The following is a 27,163-nucleotide window of genomic DNA, read 5'->3' as shown; positions in this document are numbered from 1 at the left end:
TGCTCCCAGCCAATCCCGGAACTTGCTCTGCCGCTGACAAACAGGCCGCGCCGCTGCTTCGGGATTGGTAGCAGAGCTTGTGGGTGTCGCGCCTTTTCTGACGATTCGGGCAACATGGCGGCCGAAGGTGGTAGCGAGTCACAGTTGAGAAGGAGAAGGCGCCGGGACACGGAGGAACCTGAAAAAAGGAAACTCGACGAGGGAGAGCTGGTAGTGGCTGTGGCCCAAGAGAACGAAGAAGAAAATGAAGAGCGCTGGGTTGGGCCCTTACCTGTAGAGGCAGCGCTGGTCAAGAAGAGGAAAGGTAGCTACAGAGGGCAGGTTGGAATGCTGTGTCCCCCAAGTAGGAGAGTTCAAGCCAGACCCCAAAACGGAGGATTTGTGCCCTCGGAACAGAGGGTCGTCTTCTCACTTCTGGCCGTTCTTTACTCCCGAAATAGTTACTTGGTTTGAGTAAAGCGTCTTTTTGATAATATCTAACACAATTAATCTCTGGTTTGTTACAATGGATGCTAAAGCTAATTTATGCCGGTACTTACGTGTTTGGCGCCTCTCATTTAATCCGTACAGCAGCCGTATGAGGTTGGAATTTTTAACCCCGTTTAGCAGATGTGGATAAGAATACTGGTTCTATTTAAGGTTTTCAGTTCAAGAGTGGTGTAGTGTGTTGGGCCGCCGGGGCAGGCGGTGCCTATTTAGAGTGGTAAAGAATAGGTAAAGATAATTTCAATCCTGACTCTTCCACTAATGAGTTTTCTGATATAGTTACATAAATTTCCTGGATCACAAATCTTTCATCTAAAAACCAAGGTCTGTGGTTTTCAAACCATACTCGTGAGATACCATGGCCTGAAGCATTTTTCCACTAACGTGGATTAGTGACAAAATTTTATCAACTAAAAAGGGTGGTCCAAAAAAGGGCGGGGGGGCAGTGGTGAAAGGGACAGATTAAATTTACTTATTTTTTAAGTTTTTGAAATTTTTTCCTTAAACGTATAAGACAATTAAAATGTTATCTTTCTGAAAGTTCAAATCTTTATTACTCTCCCTACTTAAAAATTTTAAGTGATTTCTCATTATTTTCAAAACAAAGTCCAAACTCCCTAACATAGCATACGAGGTCCTTCTTGATATGATTTCTCCTTACCTCCCTCAGCGCATTTCCATTACTTCCCTCTACCAAACCCTTGTAGTTCCTTCTTACTCTGTGATCCAGCCATACTAAAACACTTGAGAATTGGGCATGCCCTTTTTCTCCTGTGAATGCCTGCGTGGCTGTCATGGTGTCTCTACCTGGAATAATTTCGCTCACCCATTTCACTTAACCTACTATTGTTCAACCTTTAACACTCAGCTCAGCTGTCACCTCCCCTGGGAAACCTGTGACTTCTTCCAGTCTGGGCTAGGTTTCTAAAGCACATTGATCATAAATCTGAGGTGTGTTTATCACACTGAATATATAGGTAGCCTTCAAATTTTATGTATCCGAATTTTGAAGAAGCTATTTTTTTGAACATTGTACATTAACACCCTTAAAGTCCATTACCTTTTTTTTTTTACTACTAAGTCTTTCTGTTAAATGTTTCCATAGCAATTGTTTCCTCATTACACTTGCTACATTTTTAATTGTATATTTATTCATGTGATTGTCTGATTAATGTTTCTCTTCACTGTTAAGACTGTAAACATATAAGAGCAAAGAACATGCCTATTTTGCTCCAGTGCTTGGTACAGTGCTTTGCATATAGCAGATACTCAATAAGTATTGAATGATTGAATATTATAATGTTTATGCTCGTAATTATTTTCTTGCACTAGATTTCATGTCCTTTTTTTGTGGAAATGAGTGGAGGGAATGGAAAAATCCAAAAATATCAAAGTGCTGATATTAGCATTAGGAGACAAAAAGCTTATAAACTCGATACAATTGAGACAATTAGATGTTCATTCTATTTAAGCCAGGCAGTAGTGTGTTCAGTTTGAAGAAAAAGTTGAAATTTAAAAACATGTATGAAATGTTAGAAAAATATCATTGAAGATTTTATCTAAAAGGACAGGGGTTTAAAACTTTCTAGAAATGGAACCATCCCCTTTAACATGTTCTTTGGACATGGGATTTTTGTACACATTTTCAGAAAGACACTATAAACGATATGGCATTACCTTTAATTAAACTGATGGTTTCTCAAGGACAGGAACTATGTGTTAATTCTTCTTTATGTCCATGTCTCTTGGAACCTAGTTTGTTTTCAATAAATATCTGTTCAACAAGTGAACTAACAAACAGCAAAATGAATATGCATCAGATGGGATTAAATTTAGCTGCATATTACAGAAAACTTCAATATGACAGTAACGTTAAAAAGATAAAAGTCCTAAAGTAGACAATCTAGGATTGGTGTGGAGGCTCCAAGGGGACCTAGGTTCTTTCCAACTTCACGCCCAAACATCACTAGGGTATGGACCTCATCTTTGTCCTTAGTGTTTGTTAGAATTAACAGTGCTTATCTCCCAGTTCCCAGCTGTAGGACTGAATAAGGGAAGAAGGGCACAACTCTTCAAGGAGACTTCTTGACTGTTGCACAACACTTTCACTTTTATCTCATTGGCATTTGGTCACACCTAATTGCAGAGATGGTGAGAAAGATCTTGTGGCTGGATGTCAATACTCCCATATAAAAACAGGGGTTCTGTTACTAAAAATGAAGGGAAAAGTAATTTGTTGGACACAACTTTGAGTCTGCTATATAGAAGTTACGAAAAACCATGCTTAATTTAGGAACAGTCATGCTTAGTTTAGGAACTTTTTATAGGCATGTTTGGCCATCATTGATTGTTTTGTTGGTTACAAGTATAATGGCATTTTTTACTAGTAAAATTTTTCATAGCTCCTATAATGAAATATTTCCTCAGATTACCACTCTTAAAAATGTTTCGCCCTTGGGAAAGGTTTGAGAAGCACTCAACTGGATATTCTCTAGGATTTTCTCAGCTCCAAAAATCTAAGCATTTATTGTGTTTACCTGTTTCAAACCTAGTATCAGTGACTTCAAAGAGGATCATTGCCTTCAAGATAAACTGAGACATTCTAGATTGTCACTGGCCTCTTATTACTTATTTAAATGAGCACTAATAATTGGATCTACATGGTTAGAAATATGGTTGTGATATTTTCATGAAACTTTAAGATTTTTGGTTTTTAATGGAACCTTTATATTAAGCCAGAACCACTCAATTCTTAAGTTCTGGGAACAGTTAAACGTCTATATAGTACTTGAAAACCTGTTATGACTGACTAAATAATGGTGCTATTCAGTACTGTGAAATAAGTTACAACTGACATAACTGACACTGGATTTTTCTTTCATTATACGTGAATTGAGAGAAATTAAAATCTAGAAGAAAATACAAAATAGCATTCCAGTTGTTAAAAAATATTTTTCTTTCCTTTTTTTTCCTTAGTTCTAGAGTTTGAAAGAGTCTATCTTGATAATCTCCCCAGTGCATCCATGTATGAGCGCAGTTACATGCATAGAGATGTTATCACCCATGTGGTGTGCACCAAGTAAGTCTATCACATCTTAATTTTTTTCTAAGAAGTTTATCCTTTTTTAAAATGCTTCAGTTTTGAGATGGATTTGTAGAAGTAGCTTTAGGATATTAAAGATTTCTATTTCATTCCATAGCTTTTGTAATAGTTTATGTTAAATAAAGACCTACATGGTCTTTCCTATATCATACCAGGAATGCATTCTCTAAGACAAAATTCCCTAGTTTGTGTACATGTCTTTTGGAGATAAATGCCAAAAGGGGATGATCCAGGTAGTATCTGAGCTTCCATGAAGAAGAGTCTATTAGTTAAGATGGGAGTAATTGGTAGCTGGCCTCTTCAGTACTAATGGGGAAAATGATGAGATCTAAGACATTCTGGAACTGTCACAGGACCTTCAAAATAGCTGAATAGGGATTTGTAGAAGGATAATAATAATAATAGTAATATTCTGCTCTTTGTTGAGTGCATATTATGTCCAGGTACAGTGCCAAGGCTTTTTCATAAATTGTTTCATTTATCTTAACAATCTTATAAGGTAGTATCATCTACATTTTACAGAAAAGGAAGCAGGTTTAGAGGGGTTAAATGGCAGATGAGGCTGGAGGAAAAAGGCAAGGACTAAACCCCAGAGGGTTTTCTATTTCTTATATGGAATTTGAACCTGATTGGGAGAGTAACACCATATGTGTGTGTGTGTGTGTGTGTGTGTGTGTGTGTATTTTTATTTATTTATTTATTTTAAGATTACTCTGGCTGTGGTGAGATGAATGGATTCAAATAGAGCAAGAATGGATACAGAGAAAGCAGTTAGGAAGCCAATACAGAAACCTAGATGAGATATGATGGTGGCTGGGATGATATTGGCAGTGAGCATGGAAAGAAGAAGATGAGTTGTTGCTCTTTGGATCAGTCTATTCTTGATCTCTTGGAGACAGTTAAAGATTTAAATTAAATATCTTTATATTTATGGGATAATTTTAACCAAATATTAACTCTTTTTTCCTAGTCCAAAGTTGTCAGTGTATAAAGCTGCATATAGGACTAGCATTCTATCACTCCAAGTTTCTTTGTTTAACCTAAGTAGCAGGGTGTAATAGAAAGATTTTTGAAGATTTTATAGAAACCTAGATTTTGAAGTTAGGCAGACCCAATATTGAATGCTGCTCTCCAGCTATGGACCTGTGACAAATACATTTAACATTGTAAAACTATTTCCTAATTTTTAAAAAGGTGGTAAAAAATATTCACCCTAACAGAGTTGCTGTAAAGGTAGTTGTAACTAAGATAATGTATGTAGAGTACTTGACATACACTAGGTTTCAACAAATGATTTCTATTTTTATATACCTGACAGAGGAGGCTATACTGTACAAGATTTTGATACTTAAACAACCAAAATACCTTGGATAGTATCTGAAACAAACTTACATTGAATTTTGCTGTATATGTAAGTAGTATGTTGGAATTTAATTATTTATCAACTTCTGAAAGATAGTACATTTTCCCTGTGAAAAGACTGCCTATAGGGTAATTTTAGCATTAAAGGACCCTAAGATCTAGTGATTCCTGGTGAGATTTTTCTTTTTCTTTTTCTTTTTTTAACGTCAAGTTCTAGCTCAATTCTGATCCTAGTTCTTGGATTTAAAATTAGTGCAGCAGAAGCTGTTATGATATCCAAAAAAGAGCATCAAATTTTGCAATGTTCTGTCTACCCTAGTATAGTGATATAGTGGTCTGCATAAAGGAAGGTTTTTTTTTTTTTAAACCTGTTATTTAAGAGTCCAAGATTCTCAGTGAATGATTGCTTTGGGAGTACTAAGTGATTCATAGATCTGTTTTAGAAATTAACTTCTACAATTTTATATATGCAGGACAGACTTTATTATTACTGCCAGTCATGATGGACATGTTAAATTCTGGAAAAAAGTAGAAGAGGGGATTGAATTTGTTAAACATTTTCGCAGTCACCTAGGTAAGAATTTCACTTTTTTTTTTTTTTTTTGGCTCTCTTTTAAACTGTACTGATTAAAGTTCCTTTTAAAATATTTTTTTCTTTCAAGTATGTCCATTTCATTGGTGTTTACTAGAATGTTTTAATTTGATTTATTTAAATAGGAGTTATTGAGAGTATTGCAATTAGCTCTGAGGGAGCATTGTTCTGTTCCGTGGGTGATGATAAAGCAATGAAGGTGTTTGATGTAGTGAACTTTGACATGATCAATATGCTGAAGCTTGGGTGAGTCTGTTTTAAAGTATATATATTTTTTAACTTAGTGGAAGAATTCTTGAACTAAACTTCCCTGTTCCATAGGTATTTCTAAACAGAATATATTATCATTCCATTAAAAAATGTGACTTTTGATTTTACTTGGGAAAATTAAATATTATGAATCCTTGTTATGATGCTGTTTGGGGGCTCCTGCTGTGGTTTTTGTCATTAATTACAGCAGAAATGTCGCAACAGTGCCACAACAAGGATTCATTATATCCATTTGACACTACTTAATAAATTAATGAGTATCCATCGTGTCTAATTTACTGGTACGTAGAATTAACTTCCTTGTTATGCTTATTTCACTAATATGGCATTGTGTTTCTATAAGGCTTATGCACAATTTTGGAGTTGTTGGTTATTTTAACTTTGAAGTATATTGACATCCAAACTATGTGTTTAGACTGTACAGTAATGAGATTAAACAAAAGACCATACCCTGGGTAGCTTAAGCAACAGAAATTTATTTTCTCACAGTTTCGGAGCCTGGAAAGTCCAAAATCAAGGTTCCAGCAGGATGTGGTTTTGATGAGGACTCTCTTCCAGGTTTCACACTTTGTCCTCATTAGGGACAGGGGAAAGAGTGGGGAATATTTTACTCTTCCACTTCTTAGAAGGCCACAGACCTGTGGGATTAGGGCCCCACTTTTATGACCTCATTTAACCTTAATTACGTCTTTAAAACCCTTTCTCCAGATACAGTCACTTTGGAGATGTGGGCTTCACCATATGAATTGGAGGAGTAGGGGATTGGAATTATACAATTCAGTATGTAGCAGGAATTCTTTGGAATTTCCTTCAAAATCAGTTTATGAGACACTGAAGGAAATCAGGAAGTCTAATTATTTGTGGTCAGAACTTATTTTTTGACTACAAATAGAAATACCTATTGATCATGTGTCTTATTCCCCAGCTTTCTTTCCCTCAGACTTTAGCTATTTTAAAAAATCAAATCTGGGGCTTCCCTGGTGGCGCAGTGGTGGAGAGTCCGCCTGCCGATGCAGGGGACACAGGTTCGTGCCCCGGTCTGGGAAGATCCCACATGCCACAGAGTGGCTGGGCCCGTGAGCCATGGCCATTGGGCCTGTGCGTCTGGAGCCTGTGCTCTGCAACGGGAGAGGCCACAGCAGTGAGAGGCCCGCGTACCGCAAAAAAAAAACAAAAAAAAATCAAATCTATTCATAAATGTTGAACATTTGCCCCCTTTGAGGATATTGAAAGAGAACCAGGCATATCTTGTTTTATTGTGCTTCACAGATACTGTGGGATTTTGGGCAAATAGAAGTTTGTGGCAACCCTGCATGAACAAGTCTATACTCACCATTTTCCCAAAAGCATTTGCTCAGTTTGTGTCATTATTTCACATTTTGGAAATTCTCATATAATATTTCAACTTTTTCATTATTTTTGTATTTGTTACGGTGGTCAGTGATCTCTGATGTTACTATTACAAAAAGATTATGACTTGCTGAAGGCTCAGATGACAATTAGCATTATTTTTAGCAATAAAATATTTTTTTTTGAATTTTTATTTTTTTATACAGCAGGTTCTCATTAGTTATCCATTTTATACATATTAGTGTATATATGTCAATCCCAATCTCCCAATTCATCACACCACCACCCTCTCCCCTCCCCCCCACCACTTTCCCCCCTTGGTGTCTATACGTTTGTTCTCTACATCTGTGTCTCAATTTCTGCCCTGCAAACTGGTTCATCTGTACCATTTTTCTAGGTTCCACATATATGCGTTAATATACGATATTTGTTTTTCTCTTTCTGCCTTACTTCACTCTGTATGACAGTCTCTAGATCCATCCACATCTCTGCAAATGACCCAATTTCGTTCCTTTTTATGGCTGAATAATATTCCATTGTATATATATATATATGACATCTTCTTTATCCATTCATCTGTTGATGGACACTTAGGTTGCTTCCATGACCTAGCTATTGTAAATAGCGCTGCAGTGAACATTGGGGTGCATGTGTCTTTTTGAATTATGGTTTTCTCAGGGTATATGCCCAGTAGTGGGATTGCTGGGTCATATGGTAATTCTATTTTTAGTTTTTTAAGGAACCTCCATACTGTTCTCCATAGTGGCTGTATCAATTTACATTCCCACCAACAGTGCAAGAGGGTTCCCTTTTCTCCACACCCTCTGCAGCATTTGTTGTTTGTAGATTTTCTGATGATGCCCATTCTAACTGGTGTGAGGTGATACCTCATTGTAGTTTTGATTTGCATTTCTCTAATAATTAGTGATGTTGAGCAGCTTTTCATGTGCTTCTTGGCCATCTGTATGTCTTCTTTGGATTTTTGGATTGGGTTGTTTGCTTTTTTAATATTGAGCTGCATGAGCTGTTTATATATTTGGGGGATTAATCCTTTGTCCGTTGATTCATTTGCAAATATTTTATCCCATTCTTATGGTTGCCTTTTCATCTTGTTTGTAGTTTCCTTTGCTGTGCAAAAGCTTTTAAATTTCATTAGGTCTCATTTGTTTATTTTTGTTTTTATTTCCATTTCTCTAGGAGTGGGTCAAAAAAGGTCTTGCTGTGATTTATGTCAAAGAGTGTTCTTCCTGTGTTTTCCTCTAAGAGTTTTATAATATCCAGTCTTACATTTAGGTCTCTAATCCATTTTGAGTTTATTTTTGTGTATGGTGCTAGGGAGTGTTCTAATTTCATTCCTTTAGATGTAGCTGTCCAGTTTTCCCAGCACCACTTATTGAAGACACTGTCTTTTCTCCATTGTATATCCTTGCCTACTTTGTCGTAGATTAGTTGACCATAGGTGTGTGGGTTTATCTCTCGGCTTTCTATCCTGTTCCATTGATCTATATTTCTGTTTTTGTGCCAGTACGATACTATCTTGATAACTGTAGCTTTGTAGTATAGTCTGAAGTCCGGGAGTCTGATTCCTCCAGCTCCGTTTTGTTCCCTCAAGACTGCTCTGGCTATTTGGGGTCTTTTGTGTCTCCATACACATTTTAAGATTTTTTTGTTCTAGCTCTGTAAAAAATGCCATTGGTAATTTGATAGGGATTGCATTGAATCTGTAGATTGCTTTGGGTAGTATAGTAATTTTCACAATATTGATTCTTGCAATCCAAGGACATGGTATATCTCTGCATCTGTTTGTATCATCTTTAATTTCTTTCATCAGTGTCTTATAGTTTTCTGCATACAGGTCTTTTGTCTCCCTAGCTAGGTTTATTCCTAGGTATTTATTGGGGTTTTTTGTACTGATAAATGGGAGTGTTTCCTTAACTTCTCCTTCAGATTTTTCATCATTGGTGTATAGGAATGCAAGAGATTTCTGTGCATTAATTTTGTATTCTGCAACTTTACCAAATTCATTGATTAGGTCTAGTAATTTTCTGGTGGCATCTTTAGGATTCTCCATGTATAGTATGTCATCTGCAAACAGAGACAGTTTTACTTCTTTTTTCCAATTTCTATTCCTTTTATTTCTTTTTCTTCTCTGATTGCCATGGCTAGGACTTCCAAAACTCTGTTGAATAATAGTGGCGAGAGTGGACATCCATGTCTTGTTCCTGATCTTAGAGGAAATGCTTTCAGTTTTTCACCATTGACAATGATGTTTGCTGTAGGTTTGTCATATATGGGCTTTATTATGCTGAGGTAGGTTCCCTCTGTGCCCAATTTCTGGAGAGTTTTTATCATAAATGGGTGTTGAATTTTGTCCAAAGCTTTTTCTGCATCTATTGAGATGATCATATGGTTTTTATTCTTCAGTTTGTTAATATGGTGTATCACATGGATTGATTTGCATATATTAAAGAATCCTTGCATCCCTGGGATAAATCCCACTTGATCATGGTGTATCATCCTTTTAATGTGTTGTTGGATTGTGTTTGCTAGTATTTTGTTGAGGATTTTTGCATCTGTATTCATCAGTGATATTGGTCTGTAATTTTCTTTTTTTGTAGTATCTTTGGTTTTGGTATTAGGGTGATGGTGGCCTCATAGAGTGAGTTTGGGAGCATTCCTTCCTGTGAATCCATCTGGTCCTGGACTTTTATTTGTTGGAAGATTTTTTTTTTTTTTTTTGCGGTATGTGGGCCTCTCACTGTTGTGGCCTCTCCCGTTGCGGAGCACAGGCTCCGGACGTGCAGGCTCAACGGCCATGGCTCACGGGCCCAGCCGCTCCGCGGCATGTGGGATCTTCCTGGACCAGGGCACAAACCCGTGTCCCCTGCATCGGCAGGCGGACTCTCAACCACTGCGCCACCAGGGAAGCCCTGTTGGAAGATTTTTAATCACAGTTTCAATTTCATTATTGTGATTGGTCTGTTGATATTTTCTATTTCTTCCTGTTTCAGTCTTGAAAGGTAATACCTTTCTAAGAATTTGTCCATTCCTTCCAGGTTGTCCATTTTATTGGCATAGAGTTGCTTGTAGTAGTCTCTTATGATGCTTTGTATTTCTGCGGTGTCTGTTGTAACTTCTCCTTTTTCTTTTCTAATTTTATTGATTTGAGGAAGCTCTTGATGAGTCTGGCTAATGGTTTATCAATTTTGTTTATCTTCTCAAAGAACCAGATTTTAGTTTTGTTGATCTTTGCTATTGTTTTGTTTCTATTTCATTTATTTCTGCTCTGATCTTCTACTAACTTTGGATTTTGTTTGTTCTTCTTTCTGTAGTTCCTTTAGGTGAAAGGTTAGATTGTTTATTTGAGATTTTTCTTGTTCCTTGAGGTAGGCTTGTATTGCTATAAACTTCCCTCTTAGAACTGCTTTTGCTGCATCCCATAGGTTTTGGATTGTCATGTTTTTGTTGTCATTTGTCTCTAGGTATTTTTGATTTCCTCTTTGATTTCTTCAGTGATCTCCTGGATGTTTCATAGCATATTGTTTACCCTCCACATGTTTGTGTTTTTTTATGTTTTTTCCCTGTAATTGATTTCTAATCTCATAGTGTTGTGGTCAGAAAAGATGCTTGATATGATTTCAGTTTTCTTAAATTTACTGAGGCTTGATTTGTGACCCAAGATATGATCTATCCTGGAGAATGTTCCATGCGCAATTGAGAAGAAAGTGTAATCTGCTGTTTTTGGATGGAATGTCCTATAAATTAAATCTGTCTGCTCTATTGTGTCATTTAAAGCTTGTGTCTCCTTATTAATTTTCTGTTTGGATGATCTGTCCACTGGTGTAAGTGAGGTGTTAAAGTCCCCCACTATTATTGTGTTACTGTCAATTTCCTCTTTTATAGCTGTTAGCAGTTTTGCCTTATGTATTAAGGTGCTCCTATGTTGGGTGCATATATATTTATAATTGTGATATCTTCTTCTTGGATTGATCCCTTGATCATTATGTAGTGTCCTTCCTTGTCTCTTGTAACATTCATTACTTTTAAACTCTATTTTATCTGATACGAGTATTGCTACTCCAGCTTTCTTTTGATTTACATTTGCATGGAATATCTTTTTCCATCTCCTCACTTTCAGTCTGTATGTGTCCCTAGGTCTGAAGTGGGTCTCTTTTAGACAGCATATATATGGGTCTTGTTTTCGTATCCATTCAGCAAGCCTGTGTCTTTTGGTTGGAGCATTTAATCCATTCATGTTTAAGGTAATTATCAATATGTATGTTCCTATTCCCGTTTTCTTAATTGTTATGGGTTTGTTTTTGTAGGTCCTTTTCTTTTCTTGTGTTTCCCACTTAGAGAAGTTCCTTGAGCATTTGTTGTAGAGCTGGTTTGGTGGTGCTGAATTCTCTTAGCTTTTGATTTCTCCATTGAATCTGAATGAGATCCTTGCGGGGTAGAGTAATCTTGGTTGTAGGTTCTTCCCTTTCATCACTTTAAAATGTCATGCCACTCCCTTCTGGCTTGTAGAGTTTCTGCTGGGAAATCAGCTGTTAACGTTATAGGAACTCACTTGTATGTTATTTGTCATTTTTCCCTTGTTGTATTCAATAATTTTTCTTTGTCTTTAATTTTTGCCAATTTGATTACTGTGTGTCTCAGCATGTTTCTCCTTGGGTTTATCCTGCCTGGCACTCTCTGCGCTTCCTGGACTTAGGTAGCTATTTCATTTCCCATGTTAGGGAAGTTTTCAACTATAATCTCTTCAAATATTTTCTCAGGTCCTTTCTCTCTCACTTCTCCTTCTGGGACCCCTATAATATAAATGTTACGTTTAATGTTGTCCCAGAGGTTTCTCAGGCTGTCTTCATTTCTTTTCATTCTTTTTTCTTTATTCTGTTGCAGCAGTGAATTCCACCACTCTGTTCCAGGTCACTTATCCGTTCTTCTGCCTCAGTTATTCTGCTATTGATTCCTTCTAGTGTATTTTTCATTTCAGTTATTGTATTGTTCATCTCTGTTTGTTTGTTCTTTAATTCTTCTAGGTGTTTATTCTTTAATTCTTCTAGGTCTTTGTTAAACATTTCTTGCACCTTCTCGATCTTTGCTTCCATTCTTTTTCCGAAGTCCTGGATCATCTTCACTATCATTATTCTGAATTCTTCTGGGAGGTTGCCTATCTCCACTTCCTTTAGTTGTTTTTCTGCGATTTTATCTTGTTCCTTCATCTGGTACATAGCGCTCTGCCTTTTCATCTTGTCTATCTTTCTGTGAATGTGGTGTTTGTTACACAGGCTGCAGGGTTGTAGTTCTTCTTGCTTCTGCTGTCTGTCCTCTGGTGGATGAGGCTATCTAAGAGGCTTGTGCAAGCTTCCTGATGGGAGGGACTGGTGGTGGGTAGAGCTGGCTGTTGCTGTGGTGGGCAGAGCTCAGCAAAACTTTAATCTGTTTTTTCTGCTGATGGGTGGGGCTGGGTTCCCTCCCTGTTGGTTGTTTGGCCTGAGGAGACCCAACACTGGAGCCTACCGGGGCTCTCTGGTGAGGCTAATGGCAGACTCTGGGAGGGCTTGTGCCAATGAGTACTTCCCAGAACTTCTGTGGCCTGTGTCCTTGTCCTCACGGTGAGACACAGCCATCTCCCGCCTCTGCAGGACACCCTCCAACACTAGTAGGTAGGTCTGGTTCAGTCTCCTATGGGGTCACTGCTCCTTCCCCTGGGTCCACATGCGCACACTACTTTGTGTGTGCCCTCCAAGAGTGCAGTCTGTTTACCCCAGTCCTGTCGAAGTCCTGCAATCAAATCCCACTAGCCTTCAAAGTCTGATTCTCCAGGAATTCCTCCTCCTGTTGCCGGATCCCCAGGTTGGGAAGCCTGACGTGGGGCTCAGAACCTTCACTCCATTGGGTGGACTTCTGTAGTATAAGTGTACTGCAGTTTGTGAGTCACCCATCCAGCAGTTATGGGATTTGATTTTATTGTGATTGCGCCCCCTCCTACCATCTCATTGTGGCTTCTCCTTTGTCTTTGGATGTGGGGTATCTTTTTTGGTGAGTTCCAGTGTCTTCCTGTCGTTGATTTTTCAGCAGGTAGTTGTGATTCTGTTGCTCTCGCAAGAGGGAGTCAATAAAATATTTTTTAATTAAGGTACGTATATCCATATATATATATATTTATATTTTTAGACCTAGTGCGATTGCACACTTAATAGACTACAGGTAGTGTAAACATAAACTTTTATATGCCCTGGGAAACCAAAATATCCATGTGACTTGCTTTATTGCAGTTTTCACTTTATTGCAGTGGTCTAGAACCAAACCTGCAATATCTCCAAGGTATGCCTATATTTTTTAAGCTTTGATAGAAATTCTAAGAGTCCTTAAAAGGTTTTGAGCACTATCTCAATCATTGGAATAACTGTGTAACTTCTCAGACTGACTATTTTGAAGGAGACAACACACAATTGAATATATAAGTTTTGTATGTTGATGAAATATGTCCAGTTGTTTTACACTTTATCAGGTAGCATGTTCAAAGCTCATAGTTGTAAGATCAAGCTACTGATCATGAGAGTGTGATATCAGAATGTTTTTCTGTTGAGCATAGTCATAACTAAAATTTTTTTATCTTAAATATTTGAAGAATGGATTTATGAAGTATACTGTTACATGCTAACCTTTAAAAGTAAGTTATACATAGATGGAGAGGAGACATAGACAAAGATCCAAAAAACAATGCCCTGGAGTATTTTAAGGCCCACGTCTGTTCAGGTTTCCTTGTAAATAATCTGCTGTATGCAGTTCTCTTCTTGTGGTTTGATAAATCCTCAGAAGTTATTATCATTGCATTGATGAAGTCAGAAAGAGAAAAATCAGTAGCTATTCTTATTCTTCCCCATTCTGTGTCTCTGTCTGCTACTTCTGAGCAAAGAATCCAAAACAAGTAAATCACTGGCCAGGACATTTTTTGGTGATGAGAATGAGGAAGGATGCTTACTTCTTGTATTGACCTCTTTTCTTCCCCCTCAATTCTTTACTATTTTAGCTATTTTCCTGGACAGTGTGAGTGGATCTATTGCCCAGGGGATGCCATATCTTCAGTTGCTGCTTCTGAGAAGAGTACAGGAAAAATTTTCATTTATGACGGTCGAGGAGATAACCAGCCACTACATATTTTTGACAAACTCCATACATCACCTCTTACTCAGATACGGCTAAACCCAGTTTACAAAGCAATAGTGTCTTCTGACAAATCTGGAATGATTGAATACTGGACCGGTCCTCTTCATGAATATAAATTCCCCAAAAATGTGAACTGGGAATATAAAACTGACACAGATTTATATGAATTTGCCAAGTGCAAGGCTTATCCAACCAGCATATGTTTTTCACCTGATGGGAAGAAAATAGCTACTATTGGTTCTGATAGAAAGGTTAGAATTTTCAGATTTTTAACTGGAAAACTCATGAGAGTCTTCGATGAATCACTAAGTGTAAGTGCCATATAAATTTAATCAGATTTTACTTTTGTGAAAATGTCTTTATTTTGTGCTATTTCTTAAAAGATATTTTTTTCTGGATATGGACATTTAGATTGATGATCATTTTCTCTTAGCACATTAAAGATATTATTCAACTGTCTGCTGTCTTGTATTGTTGCTCTTCAAAACTGCCTTCCCTAGGTTTATGATTTGATAAATTCTGAGCCAGTTTTTCTTATACTTATGTGTCTTTTTTTTCAGTTTTGTTTTGTTTGCAAGTTCCTTCTTTTGAGATCCTCAAAACCCATGCTAGGCCCCCTTCTCTTCTCACTCTACACTCCTGTCTGTCTGTATGACTACTTCCAAATTTATTTTTCCAGCTTTCTATTATAAACAGACCTGGTCCTATCCTTTTATTTCATTTATTTATTTTTTCTGTCTTCATGAATGGCACAAATATCCATCTGCTTGCACAAGCCAGAATCTGAGTCATCTTTACCTGTTTTTCCTTACCGCTCTATTTAATTCATCATGAGTCCTGTTAATTTTACTTTCTGCATATACTTTACATACACTTCTTTTAGCACAGCTGTCACTACCCTAGCTCATGATCTTTTGCCTGGCCTACTCCCTGCATCTATTCTGGCTTCCTCCTAATCTGTTATCCATGCTACACCCAAAGGGATGTTTTCAAAGCACATATCTGATCTTGTCATACTTTGAATCTCTTAGTGACTACCTGTTGTTCTTAGGATCAAGACCAAATCGAGGCCTGCCATATTGTGCCTTCAACCTACCTCTACTACCTCTTACTCTAGCCAGTCAGGCCTTCTTTCAGTTCTTGACTATGTCTTCCACCACAGGGCCTTTGCATATGCTGTCCCTCATGTATGGAGTGACCCCTCTCCCCATTCCTCCTATTACCTATTGAACTCATCCTTCAAATCTTGAAGAGTCATTTTCCCTGGTAATCTTCCACTGTGCTTAGAATCTCAGACAACTTTTTTTTTTTATGTGGTTCTTGTATCACTGTTTATTTTCTTTTAGAATATTTGGTCTTATCATATGATTAATTTGTATCAGCCCCCAGTAAACTAAACTGTGTGTGATTTATGGTCCTGTATCTGTTTTGCTTATGATTGTATTTCCAGCATTAAGAACAATACTTGACACATAATTACTGCTAACAAGAATTTATTGGGACTTCCCTGGCGGTCCAGTGGTTAAGACACCGCAGTTCCACTGCAGGCGGCGTGGGTTCGATCCCTGGTTGGGGAACTAAGATCCTGCATGCTGCGCAGTGTGGCCAATAAAACAGAAAAAAAAAAAAGAATTTATTAGAGCATGTAGTTGTAGAATAAGAGTTTTTATCCATGCTAAGGTAATTGCTTTTTGTGGATATTTGAGTCTCATCACGTGTTTCCATCATGTGGTTCTCTAACTGCTAATGGTATGTTGAATCCTCTTGAAAGGCTGTGGGTTGAACCTTTGTAGTGATAATGTTTACTGTATGACAGTGTCAATTCTACAATCTTGGTAGTCACCAGTTTACATTAGATTCCCTGAATTAAGTGCTTCAAAAATGTTATGACCCTTATTAGTGATAACTCTTGTTTGGTGGCAAGTAGTAATAAGTTGGGTTGATCATCTGCCTGAAGGAATATGAATCCAGACAAAAGGGAAGATTTGTTTGCTAATCAAATCATCCTCATAACTCATTTTCTTATTGGAAGAATATAGCTTTCCATTATGCTTTTAGGAGAAGGAGAAACCTTTCCTTGTGATATTTTCTTCTTTGATGGTGGCTGGTGACTACATATTGGTTTCAACTTAAATATAATTTTAAAACTCTTTACAACTTACGGCTCTTCCCAGATTCCTTAAGAAAAGAAATACTTAAAATCTATTCTCTGGATATAAATCTCTTAACACATATACTCTGAGATGTTCAATCCACTATTTCTTCACTGTTGTCTTTAACATTTGTTGAAATTATAGGACTGAGGTAATACGAGAAGGTCAGTAGCAAAGTGTATGATAGAAGTTGAAATTCAGAATGAGAGAGTTTGGAAAAAAAAAAAGGCAAATGCCAATTAAATTATGTACAATGCTAATGACTGGTTAATGACTAGAATCTCATAGTCCCATGTTAAGGGAGGGAGCTTCTAACTAGTTAGAGCCCTGGTTTAATAGACAAATTTAATTAGATGGTATGAAGTTGTATCTTCTGGTATTTTATTAATCAGGAGCACTGCATATGGCCATGCAGTTGAGTATTACAGAGGTCCAATTATTAAAGCTAGAATACTATTAAAAAAAAGATACTGATGTGCTTAAAAGGTTGGATTAAATTTATTAAATACATATATATGGGCAGATGGCCATGTACAGACTTTAAGTCTTGAAAATGAATCTTCTCTCTAGCAAAAATAATCAAGGGTCCCACACTACAAAAATGTAGTCTGGCATCTAGGCTATTTCTGGCAAATGAGTAAAGCAATATATCAGTTTCAGAGACTGGAGACAAGAAACCCTAATGACCAAGCTTTTTAGCTATTCTTTAAGAACTTGGCCTCATCTTGTTCCCTAACACATACCTCCTTTACATTTTTGGAGTTATGTATGTTGTTCTTTCCATATCTAGAAAAACTGGATATTTCGTTAATGCAAGAATGAAAAAAAGAAGTAGATGGGACATAAGCCTGACTTCTTTTCATCTGCAATAGAGAGCTACTTTTGATTTCTGCAGTTTGATGCCCTAAATATCTAGAAAACTGTAAAGATCACATCTTTGGGGAGGCTGGTAGTGTGATAGTACATAGTAATTAAGATGTGACCTCCATCTTGAAAGCTGTGTATTAAATATCTAAAGAAAAGTAAACCAAATGTCCAAAATAAAGGGCACTCATAAAAATATTCGTCTATCCTAAACCACATATTCCTAATGATAATTAACTGTAATGGTGCTCCAAAATAACTTGAAACATTTTCTGAACTATGAAATTGTTATAAATTAGTGAAATCATAAAAGAGTTCATTCATTCAACAAAAATGGAGTGCTTGTTATATGGCAGGCCCATGATCCTTGTACAAGGACCTCACAGTCCATAGCTGCACTGTCTAGTTTAATAGCCACTAACCACATATGGCTGTTGAACACTTGGTATGTGACTGGTCCAAATTGAGCTGGACTGAGTATAAAATACACACTGGACTTCAAAGACAATATAAGAAAAAAAGAATATATCTCAATTTTTAAATACTGCTTAATATCTTTATTTTGCTTTTTTATATTTTTTGTTACTTAAATTTAAATCGTCTGATAATATTTTAGATATATTGGGTTGAATAAAACATTAAAATTAATTTTATCTGTTTATTTTTACTTTGTTTAATGTAGCTACTAAAAAGTTTTAAATTATATATGTGGTTTGCATTATATTTCTATTGGAAAGTGTTAGTCTGTGGCTTATAAAATGCAGCAGATACATTGTTTCTGCAGAGAAAGCAGTAGTTATGTTTACTCTTTTATTTTTTTCATTAGAAGAACCAGTTAGTATAAATACTATTTTTTATGATTGAACTTACTAACATCTTTTGATTTCCTGCTTCAAGTGTTTAGAATACTCCTTAAGAAGATATGTAAGTACATAAACTGTTAGTGGCTCTTAATGTATACTCTGCTTTTATTTAAATTCTCTTTCCCTTTATCATATAACATTTTTGGTTAATAAATGGTTTGTTTCCTAGATGTTTACTGAACTGCAGCAGATGAGGCAACAGCTACCAGACATGGAATTTGGCCGACGCATGGCTGTAGAACGTGAATTGGAGAAGGTGGATGCAGTAAGATTAATTAATATAGTTTTTGATGAAACTGGACACTTTGTACTCTATGGAACAATGCTGGGCATTAAAGTTATAAATGTAGAAACAAACCGGTAAGCTTTAATATAATTTATGCTTTTTAAAAATGTACTTTCAAGGGACCATTTCCTCCTTTTGGGAAACAATGGGAGTTTTGTTTGTTCTAAGACAAGTGGAATGGTCCCAAATGTCTAAGCTTAACCAAATGTTTTGACTGGATTTTTCTGTGGTCTTTTGGTTGTTTATAATCTTATGTAAAAAGTTTCCACTCATGTTTGTAAAAGAAATGGAAGGAAGATATGCATAGTTTCAATTTTTTTTTTTAACAAGTTTCAGTCTGTCTTTTGCTTATTGATTTAAATTAGCCTGGTTCATGTTAAATGTTGCCAAATATTTTAACCACAGAATTCAGCATTACATCCTGCTAGACATAAAATCAGAAGTTAAAATGTATGAAACCACAAAAAGCCTTTTGTGCAAACAGCCCATTTGGTCTTAGAACAAAATTGCTATAATCAGATACTATCACAGAATGTAAATGAAAAGAACTTAAAGTATATTTAAAGGAAAAAAATCTTGTGCTATACATTCTCACATATAAACAAATTTATATTGTAGTTCTTGGCAATACAAAATCTTTGAAGACTTGCAGAAAGATTAAAATGATAGGGATAGGTTAAAACTGTATGACTGAATGATTGTTATTGTTTTAATCTGAAAATTATAGATAGCTACCAATTTAAAATAACTTTTTGGGGGGAGAAGGAGAGGTAGAAAAACACTTTAAAAACCTTTCACTAGTTATTTTGTACAAAGATAAAGAATATAGTTGATTCCTAGCTTTTATCTGTAAAGTTGTTATAACTGGAGTTAATCCTGATAATTTTGTTGAATAAATATTGTTGTATTTTCCAGGTGTGTGCGGATCTTAGGCAAGCAAGAAAATATTAGAGTGATGCAATTGGCGTTGTTCCAGGGAATAGCCAAAAAACATCGTGCTGCAACTACTATAGAAATGAAAGCTTCTGAAAACCCTGTTCTTCAGAATATTCAAGCTGACCCAACAATAGTCTGTACATCTTTCAAAAAGAATAGATTTTATATGGTATGTGGAAGTACTAGGAGATAGACTTTAATGTTTCTTCCAGTTTAGTTGGAGTTTTATTTTTTTAGCTTGTGCTTTCAACTGAAGAAAATGTTGGCAATAATAGCAGACTTTCTAAACAACCAGAATACCATCTTATAACATTAATATTGTAGAATTTTTAACTAGGGTTTGATTTTAAGTGTTTCTGTACTGTTTTACATCCTGTTTTGAACATTTTTCAACCTGGCTTCTACAACGATTTGTGCTAAGATGATAGTAAGTGGCTATGATAGTTTTTGCTGTGGAGTTTTTAAAATTCTTGTTTTAGTATTTTTCACCTTTTACTCTTGAACATAACTTGCACACCTCCTTCTCTACATACATATTTTTACCTTTTGATTCCATTGTAATGATGCTACCTTGGAACTGTACATTCCTGAGGGATTTTTTTTTTTCTGGAGAACTAAAAGTACTTTGCAGTGTTAACTAAGATTGGACTCAAAATCAAACTACTAAGCTATCTAGGAGTAGCACCGTTCTGATTGTTCAAACAGAAAAATCTGAAGTGTAGACACTTCTGTGCTTGCATTTTATCCTTCACAATCAGTCAGAGACTTTCTAAGACCCAAATGTGATTATTTCTCTGCCTGAAATCCTTTAATAACTCCCCAGCTATCTATATCAGCTGCCCTCCTAGTTTATCTTTCTTCATTTTTAGTTCATTTGCTATACTGACCATACTGAACTTGATCCCATTTACAAGATTTGAGTGTTCTTTTTACTGGTAGGTGTTTGCACAGGTTATTCCTTCTACCAGCCACACACCTCTCCCCAGTTCCTACTCATACTTCTGGTCTCAGCTTGGAAGCCTTCTCTTGACATTAAGTCTGGATTAGGTGTGCCTGCTTGTGTAATGTGTCACACTTTTTGGAATAATTTGCTGATTTTTGGTGGGGGGGGGTGTCTCTGACACTATCCTCTCTTCCTCAAGATAATATAAAATCCATAATTACAGGGCACTATGTTTTCTTCACATATCAAACTCCACAGAGTTTGGTAAAGTATCTGGCCCATTATAGTATACTCATTCGTTCATCTGACACATTAGAAGCAGCTGTGATGCTATGAAGGATACCAGCATTTGGTAAATGTAGGAATAGCAGTTTATCTCCTCCAACCAAGCTTTTAGCCTAAAATGGGTATATTCTTTTAAGATGAGAATTTTGCTTATAACTTTCAAAGTCATTGTTAAAGATTTCTTAATATATGTTAAAGGAAAATAATTTTTCTTGCTTTTACCTGTAATTTAACTGTTTTGAAAGTAAAAATAAATCATAAAAGGTAATTTTTGATATACACTAAAAACACATATACTAATTTTCCATCCACTTTATTTAAAAACTTTAACAAATTTTCTTTCTTAATCTTTCCTCAGAGTTCATGCTTATGTTGATTAAACCATACATGTTCCTTGGAAACTTTGAAGAAATAGAAAAACAAAATGTTAAGTCACTCACTGTGTATTTATACTGCTAACATTTTCATGAATTTTTTTATTAGATGTACATATTCTTAAGCAAACCTAAAATGGTAAACATATACACAAATTTCGTATCCCTTTTTTCAAATCCACTATCATGAAATAAAAGTAAAATTTTACAGAATTTGAACTTTAATAGTTCCACATGTTAACTAAATCAAGATAACTTTTTAAATTCACATAATTAAATAGTACAACAGACATGCCATTCCTTTGATAACTGGAGAATAATATGTTAAGGCAGTAACATCCTAGCTTAGTTGTTCCTTTATTTGGAATTGATCCAAGTAGATCAAGGCATGACATTAGGCAAGACAGGGCCTGGGCACTAGCTTTACCTTCCTGGAACTTAGTTGACATCCAGTAGAACTTTCTTGGGGGAAAAGATTTCTGCTTATTGAGAGTCAAATAAAAGAAACAGGCCTTGAGAAGTCCAGAATTTCAACAACTGAAAGATTTTTCTCAATTCTCCATAGACCCCGAGGATCCTGAGATTTCTAACAACTTCACTCAAAATGTAATCCTTTCTTCCAAGCTTCAGAGTTTAGATAGATCAGATGGGCTCTGACCAAAAAAAAAAAAAAGATCACGATCCATTACTGATTCATCTTTGAATCCTCATCCTACCAGCACAAGGTCCTACTCATAGAAATAACAATTATTAATATGTATATAGTGCCTTCTATATGTTAGGCACTGTTTTCTAAGCACCTTACATCCCTTCATTTAATCTTCATATCAGGTGCCATTTTGAGGTAGTTTTTATTGTTATCCCCATTTATGAATGAGGAAATGAAAGTAATCAATTTACTTCCCCAAAGTCACATAACTAGTTAAGTGGCAGAGCTGGAATTCAAACTCAGGCAATCTAAATAGAGAAAAGTAAGCAATAAATTGCAGGTTAGGTAGGACATACTAGAAGGCAGAAGCAGAGAGCTACCTCAAATAAAACTGCATCTTGTTAAATGGGTACCCATAAAAGTTTCCACCAAAAAAATTAAATTCCATTTGAAATCATACATCTTTGTCATATTAATTTTCATATTAGACAAGTGTAGAAATAATTTAGCTGCCTTACACATCCTATGATAGGAAGTGATTCCTGAAATAAGCATTTATTCTGATGTGAATTCTTAGTTTCCTCAAATACTTCATTAGAAATGAAATTTTCTTGTTCGTAAATTTTAACCAGATGAAAAATTTAATTCATTTACTCACTTTTTATTTTCCTCCTTGAGTTTACTAAACGAGAACCAGAAGATACAAAAAGTGCAGATTCTGACCGAGATGTTTTTAATGAGAAACCTTCTAAAGAAGAAGTCATGGCGGCTACTCAAGCTGAGGGACCTAAACGAGTGTCAGATAGTGCCATTATCCACACGAGCATGGGAGACATTCACATCAAACTTTTTCCTGTTGAGTATGTACTGTTTTTGTTGTCGTAAATAAACACCAGTGTAAATGTGTATATTTGAAGAAACTATGCAACTTAAAATTCTTGCTATTTTGACTTAAGGAATTTAGAAGAATTGAAATGTTAGAGCATCTTTCCTGAGCTTTCTGATAACTATTAAGCTAGGAAATGGGAAAATTTTATAAATATATACACATACTTCAATATACATACTTCACGGGTTTATTATTATAAGGACAGAATATCGTAGCTATGACAGTGCTGAATGTAACTGTAAACTGGTAAATATATATTACCACCATCAACTACACATTCCAACTATAGGTTTTGTGGGTCACTTGTTATAACTGGCTTTCCTCTCAAAGCACATCTTTAAGGGGAGGATAATTATTTTTCCTTCCTGATGTTTGAAAAGTTTGCAGAATTAACATACAATACTAAATACGATACAGTATGGCTGGCTATTCTTGATCCAAAAGATGACATCTTTTACAATTCCTTGACTTAAAAGTACTTAGTTATTTTGGATATGAATGTTTTATGTCCAGTGTTTTACCATATCATGGCATTGAACAAAAAACTAGGCAGTTCTAGACTCCTGGACCATCTCATTTTAAGCATTCAGAACCCATGCATCCATTAAGCCTATTCCCTGATGTGCTTGGTACAGATTCTCCTGACTCCCTCTGCCATTCCCAGCTTTAGGAGCTATTACATGATAAAGTACTGTATTAAATCATCTCATGAGATTAGTGAATATTATTTAGGGAGTGTATCTGAATGTGTGATTGTCATTTAAAGTTTATTAAATTTAGTAGCTGTCATATCAGTGAATTAGTCATTGGTCAGGAAATATCCATACTATATCATTTTTTTTTTTTTTTTTTGCGGTACGCGGGCCTCTCACTGCTGTGGCCTCTCCCGTTGCGGAGCACAGGCTCCAGACACGCAGGCTCAGCGGCTATGGCTCACGGGCCCAGCCGTTCCGCGGCATGTGGGATCCTCCCAGACTGGGGCACGAACCCGTGTCCCCTGCATCGGCAGGCGGACTCTCAACCACTGCACCACCAGGGAAGCCCTATATCATTTTTTTAATAAGAAAATTACCTTTTCCAGGAACTTAACCCACTATGTGCAGTGGGGTAAGGTGTTATGGTTGTTTCTTTTAAAACTCCTCAATGACTTTGGAATCTAAATACTGTCAAACTCAAATATAATAAGCAGTCATGATCTAAAGATAGTATATTAAACTGTAAGAATAGGCTACTGCTTATATGCCCTGTCAACTCTTGCTTGTCCTGAGATCAGAAGAAATTATGAAAAAAAGACTGTCCTTCTGAAACAGAAGATTCTGAAAACACCATTAGGAAGCTGAACTACAAAGACAACTGTCATAAGGTGCTCCAATTAATTTTCATGTTTTTAATATATGTCTTACTAGGTGCCCTAAGACAGTGGAAAACTTCTGTGTTCACAGCAGAAATGGTTATTATAATGGACATACATTTCATCGCATAATTAAGGTCAGTTATGCAAATTTTATGTGATTTAAGGAATAGTATGTTATTGCCTAACAAGAGGTTTAAAACCTAAGGAACCTTGTTCTCTCACACTTAGCAGTTTATTAGGAATAGGAAAAATGGACTATGGAAGTCAAAAGAAGAATGGATGGTCATGAATCAGACCTAGAATCAAGGATAAGAATAATAGCATGGTTACCTTTTTAGAAACACTGCAGCAATTGAAGCAGTTAAAGCAAAGGGTCAGATAATGAATAAAGGATGTTGCTGAGATAAGACCAACAGCCAAGGTAACCAGTTCCTAGTGGCTAGATAAGGTCTGGATTTAGAAGATAAGATTAAATAATAGAAGAGCCATGTTGCCACTTTATCTGTGAAAACTACCATTAATACCTGACGAGCAGAATGAACTCAGCCCAGGATTTTGTTGAGCAGCATTCCATAAAATGGATGGAGCAGTGATGTAGTTCTTGATTACTGGCAGGTCAGAAATGTCAGGAGAGGTCTTCCCTGGTGGCGCAGTGGTTAAGAATCTGCCTGCCAATGCAGGGCACACGGGTTCAAGCCCTGCTCTGGGAAGATCTCACATGCTGCAGAGCAACTAAGCCTGTGCACCACAACTACTGAGCCTGCACTCTAGAGCCCACGAGCCACAGTTACTGAGCCCAAGTGCCACAACTACTGAAGCCCGCGTGCCTAGAGCCTGTGCTCCACAACAAGAGAAGCCACCCAGTGAGAAGCCCGCAAACCGCAACGAAGAGTAGCCCCCGCTCGCCGCAACTAGAGAAAAAGCCCAGGTGCAGCAAAAAAGACCCAAGGCAGCCAAAAATAAAAATAAATAAATTTAAAGAAAAAATTTAAAAAGAAAGAAATGGCAGGAGAAACGCCAGAAGGAAAAATCAGATTTCAGGGTTCTGAAGGAATTAGTGAAGTGACTCACCAGAAAATCCAGTGTTTAGGGAAAGGGAAGAGAGAAGAACGGGGCAATTATGTTAAGACCTAACACACTATGTAAGATCCTAAAACTTATCTAAATTATTAATTGGCTTTAGATTACTGAGCAAGATAGTACCTATCTATAAATGGAAAGACCTTTACATTTTTGTTTCCATCACTGAAATAAGGTAGCAGTTAAGCAATGGAAATATATCATCCAAATTAAAGTATAACTAAGAGTTTAATAAAATTACTTTATAGAATGTTAATAAAGTTAAGATTTTATTGACTACAAAGCACTCTTGACAAACATGACTCCAAAGCATACATATATGTAACACGTGTAATGTGATTTTATCTCCTTTCTGTTAAGGGCTTCATGATTCAGACAGGAGATCCAACAGGTACTGGTATGGGAGGAGAAAGCATATGGGGAGGAGAATTTGAAGATGAATTTCATTCAACATTACGACATGACAGACCATATACACTCAGCATGGCCAACGCTGGCTCGAATACTAATGGGTCCCAGTTTTTCATAACAGTAGTACCAACGGTAAGTAGAACAGCATTGTCTATAAGCCAAAGATTCATAGGTTTTGATCTAAGAGAGTGAATTTAGTAGAAAAGAGAGCTTTATTATTCTCTACATTATTTATATATGCCAGGATATAAAAATGAAAACAATTTAGAGAAGAAAATGTAAAATTACCTAACAAATCAGATTTTACTTTGTAAAACAGTACTTTTGTAATTCAGGACACTGCAGTTTAAGTCAACTCTGCCACTATTAATTGGACAATCCAAAACAAATTATTTTACCTCTGGACTTGTTTCCTCATCTTTAGAATGAGAGGATTAGAGTGTAAGAATTCCCAATTTTAAGATATTTTTTTCCACATTTTTATGTCTCTGAAATTGGAATGCAGCCCTTAATCAATGACATTGTAGATTTAATGAAATACAGTGTAAGAATATCTAGCTCTATTGCTATGCAGTTCCACAAAATTATAAAAATTACACATTTTATTTTTTAGACGTAGGCACTGAGCAGTAAAGGAAAAATACTTATAACTATTGTCTGCCAGGCACATGATCTCATGTAATATTCACAAGACTTCTACTATCACTATACCCAGTTTTAAAAAACGGATGAGGAAACAGTGAGACCTGATTAACTTGACAAACGTCAAGTAAGTAGCAGAGCCAGAGTTTGAGCTCCTGTCTCTCTGATGCCAAAGCACATGCTGCCTAAACTATTCCAAACTGCCTCTTGTGCAGGGTAAGATTCGTGCAGAAAACTTTTAAAGCCTTAGCCATAATTCTTTAAGCCATGCAAAGAACTTAGCTTCAGCAAACATCTTCAAGTGCTGTTTGGTCTGAAAGATGCAGATATTTAATTAAACATTAGATTATGCTTTTATATTTTTTAATATAACATGGAAATTACTCTTAAAAGCTGCTAAGTGAAAGTATTTTTTAATTATATTTTTAAATGAAGCTGAAGTTTAAATTCTCTTTAATTTGCTCACCCAGAGGGTGTGATTTAAGAATTTGGAGTTCACCAAGATTTTCTATTTGTCCTCCAACATAGCCTTGGCTTGATAATAAGCACACAGTGTTTGGACGAGTGACTAAAGGAATGGAAGTTGTACAGAGGATCTCCAACGTCAAAGTCAATCCCAAAACAGATAAGCCCTATGAGGATGTCAGCATCATAAATATTACTGTCAAGTAAAATAAGATTTGTCTCATTGTCTTTGTAAATAAAAATACACATATTAAACACAGGATTATTTTACATAAGGAAGCTCTTAAGATTTATTTTTATATTTTTCATTAAAGGCCATTTTTTAAAAACTCTGCCTTTGAGTTTTCTTGCAGTATTTCTCATCCTGAGGTGATAAACTGAAATGGACCAAAATTCAGGCAAATAGCACTCCTTATACATAATTTCTCATGAGACTTAAAACCATATTAAACAATGAGAATGGTATGCATTTGTTCCTTAGTTTTTTAAAAATATGCCAGATAGTCTGCCCTCAAATGTCTCTTTAGATCCATCCAATAAGAAAGGGTCAGGATGTGACAGTGATATACCATTTCCTTTTACAAGAGGTTTGTGTTACATGCCAAATAGTTTTGTCCTTTGATCACTGTT

The 27,163-nt window shown here is 36.1% G+C and overlaps 1 protein-coding gene across 2 annotated transcripts; it reads left to right on the top strand.

The window, feature by feature from the left end:
• The first annotated feature begins 113 nt into the window (after positions 1-113).
• Positions 114-26,869, top strand: PPWD1 (peptidylprolyl isomerase domain and WD repeat containing 1). 2 transcript variants are annotated; one of them, XM_060009424.1, is made up of 11 exons: positions 114-304; positions 3,463-3,565; positions 5,425-5,525; positions 5,669-5,789; positions 14,203-14,650; positions 18,389-18,579; positions 19,421-19,610; positions 22,371-22,552; positions 23,988-24,069; positions 25,376-25,558; positions 26,597-26,869. In XM_060009424.1, exons 1-11 carry the CDS (start codon positions 115-117, stop codon positions 26,738-26,740), a joined length of 1,935 nt encoding a protein of 644 aa, XP_059865407.1. In that variant the 5' UTR covers position 114; the 3' UTR covers positions 26,741-26,869. The 2 variants fall into 2 exon arrangements, with proteins under 2 accessions (XP_059865407.1, XP_059865408.1); XM_060009425.1 differs by lacking the exon at positions 114-304 and having other exon boundaries at positions 3,461-3,565; positions 5,430-5,525; positions 26,597-26,868.
• The last annotated feature ends 294 nt before the right edge of the window (positions 26,870-27,163 follow it).

Source organism: Delphinus delphis, chromosome 3 (assembly GCF_949987515.2).
Source record: "Delphinus delphis chromosome 3, mDelDel1.2, whole genome shotgun sequence".
In the NCBI taxonomy this organism is placed as follows: domain Eukaryota; kingdom Metazoa; phylum Chordata; class Mammalia; order Artiodactyla; family Delphinidae; genus Delphinus; species Delphinus delphis.
Note: the sequence above shows the minus strand (reverse complement) of the source record. Positions and strands in the feature narration are given on the sequence as shown.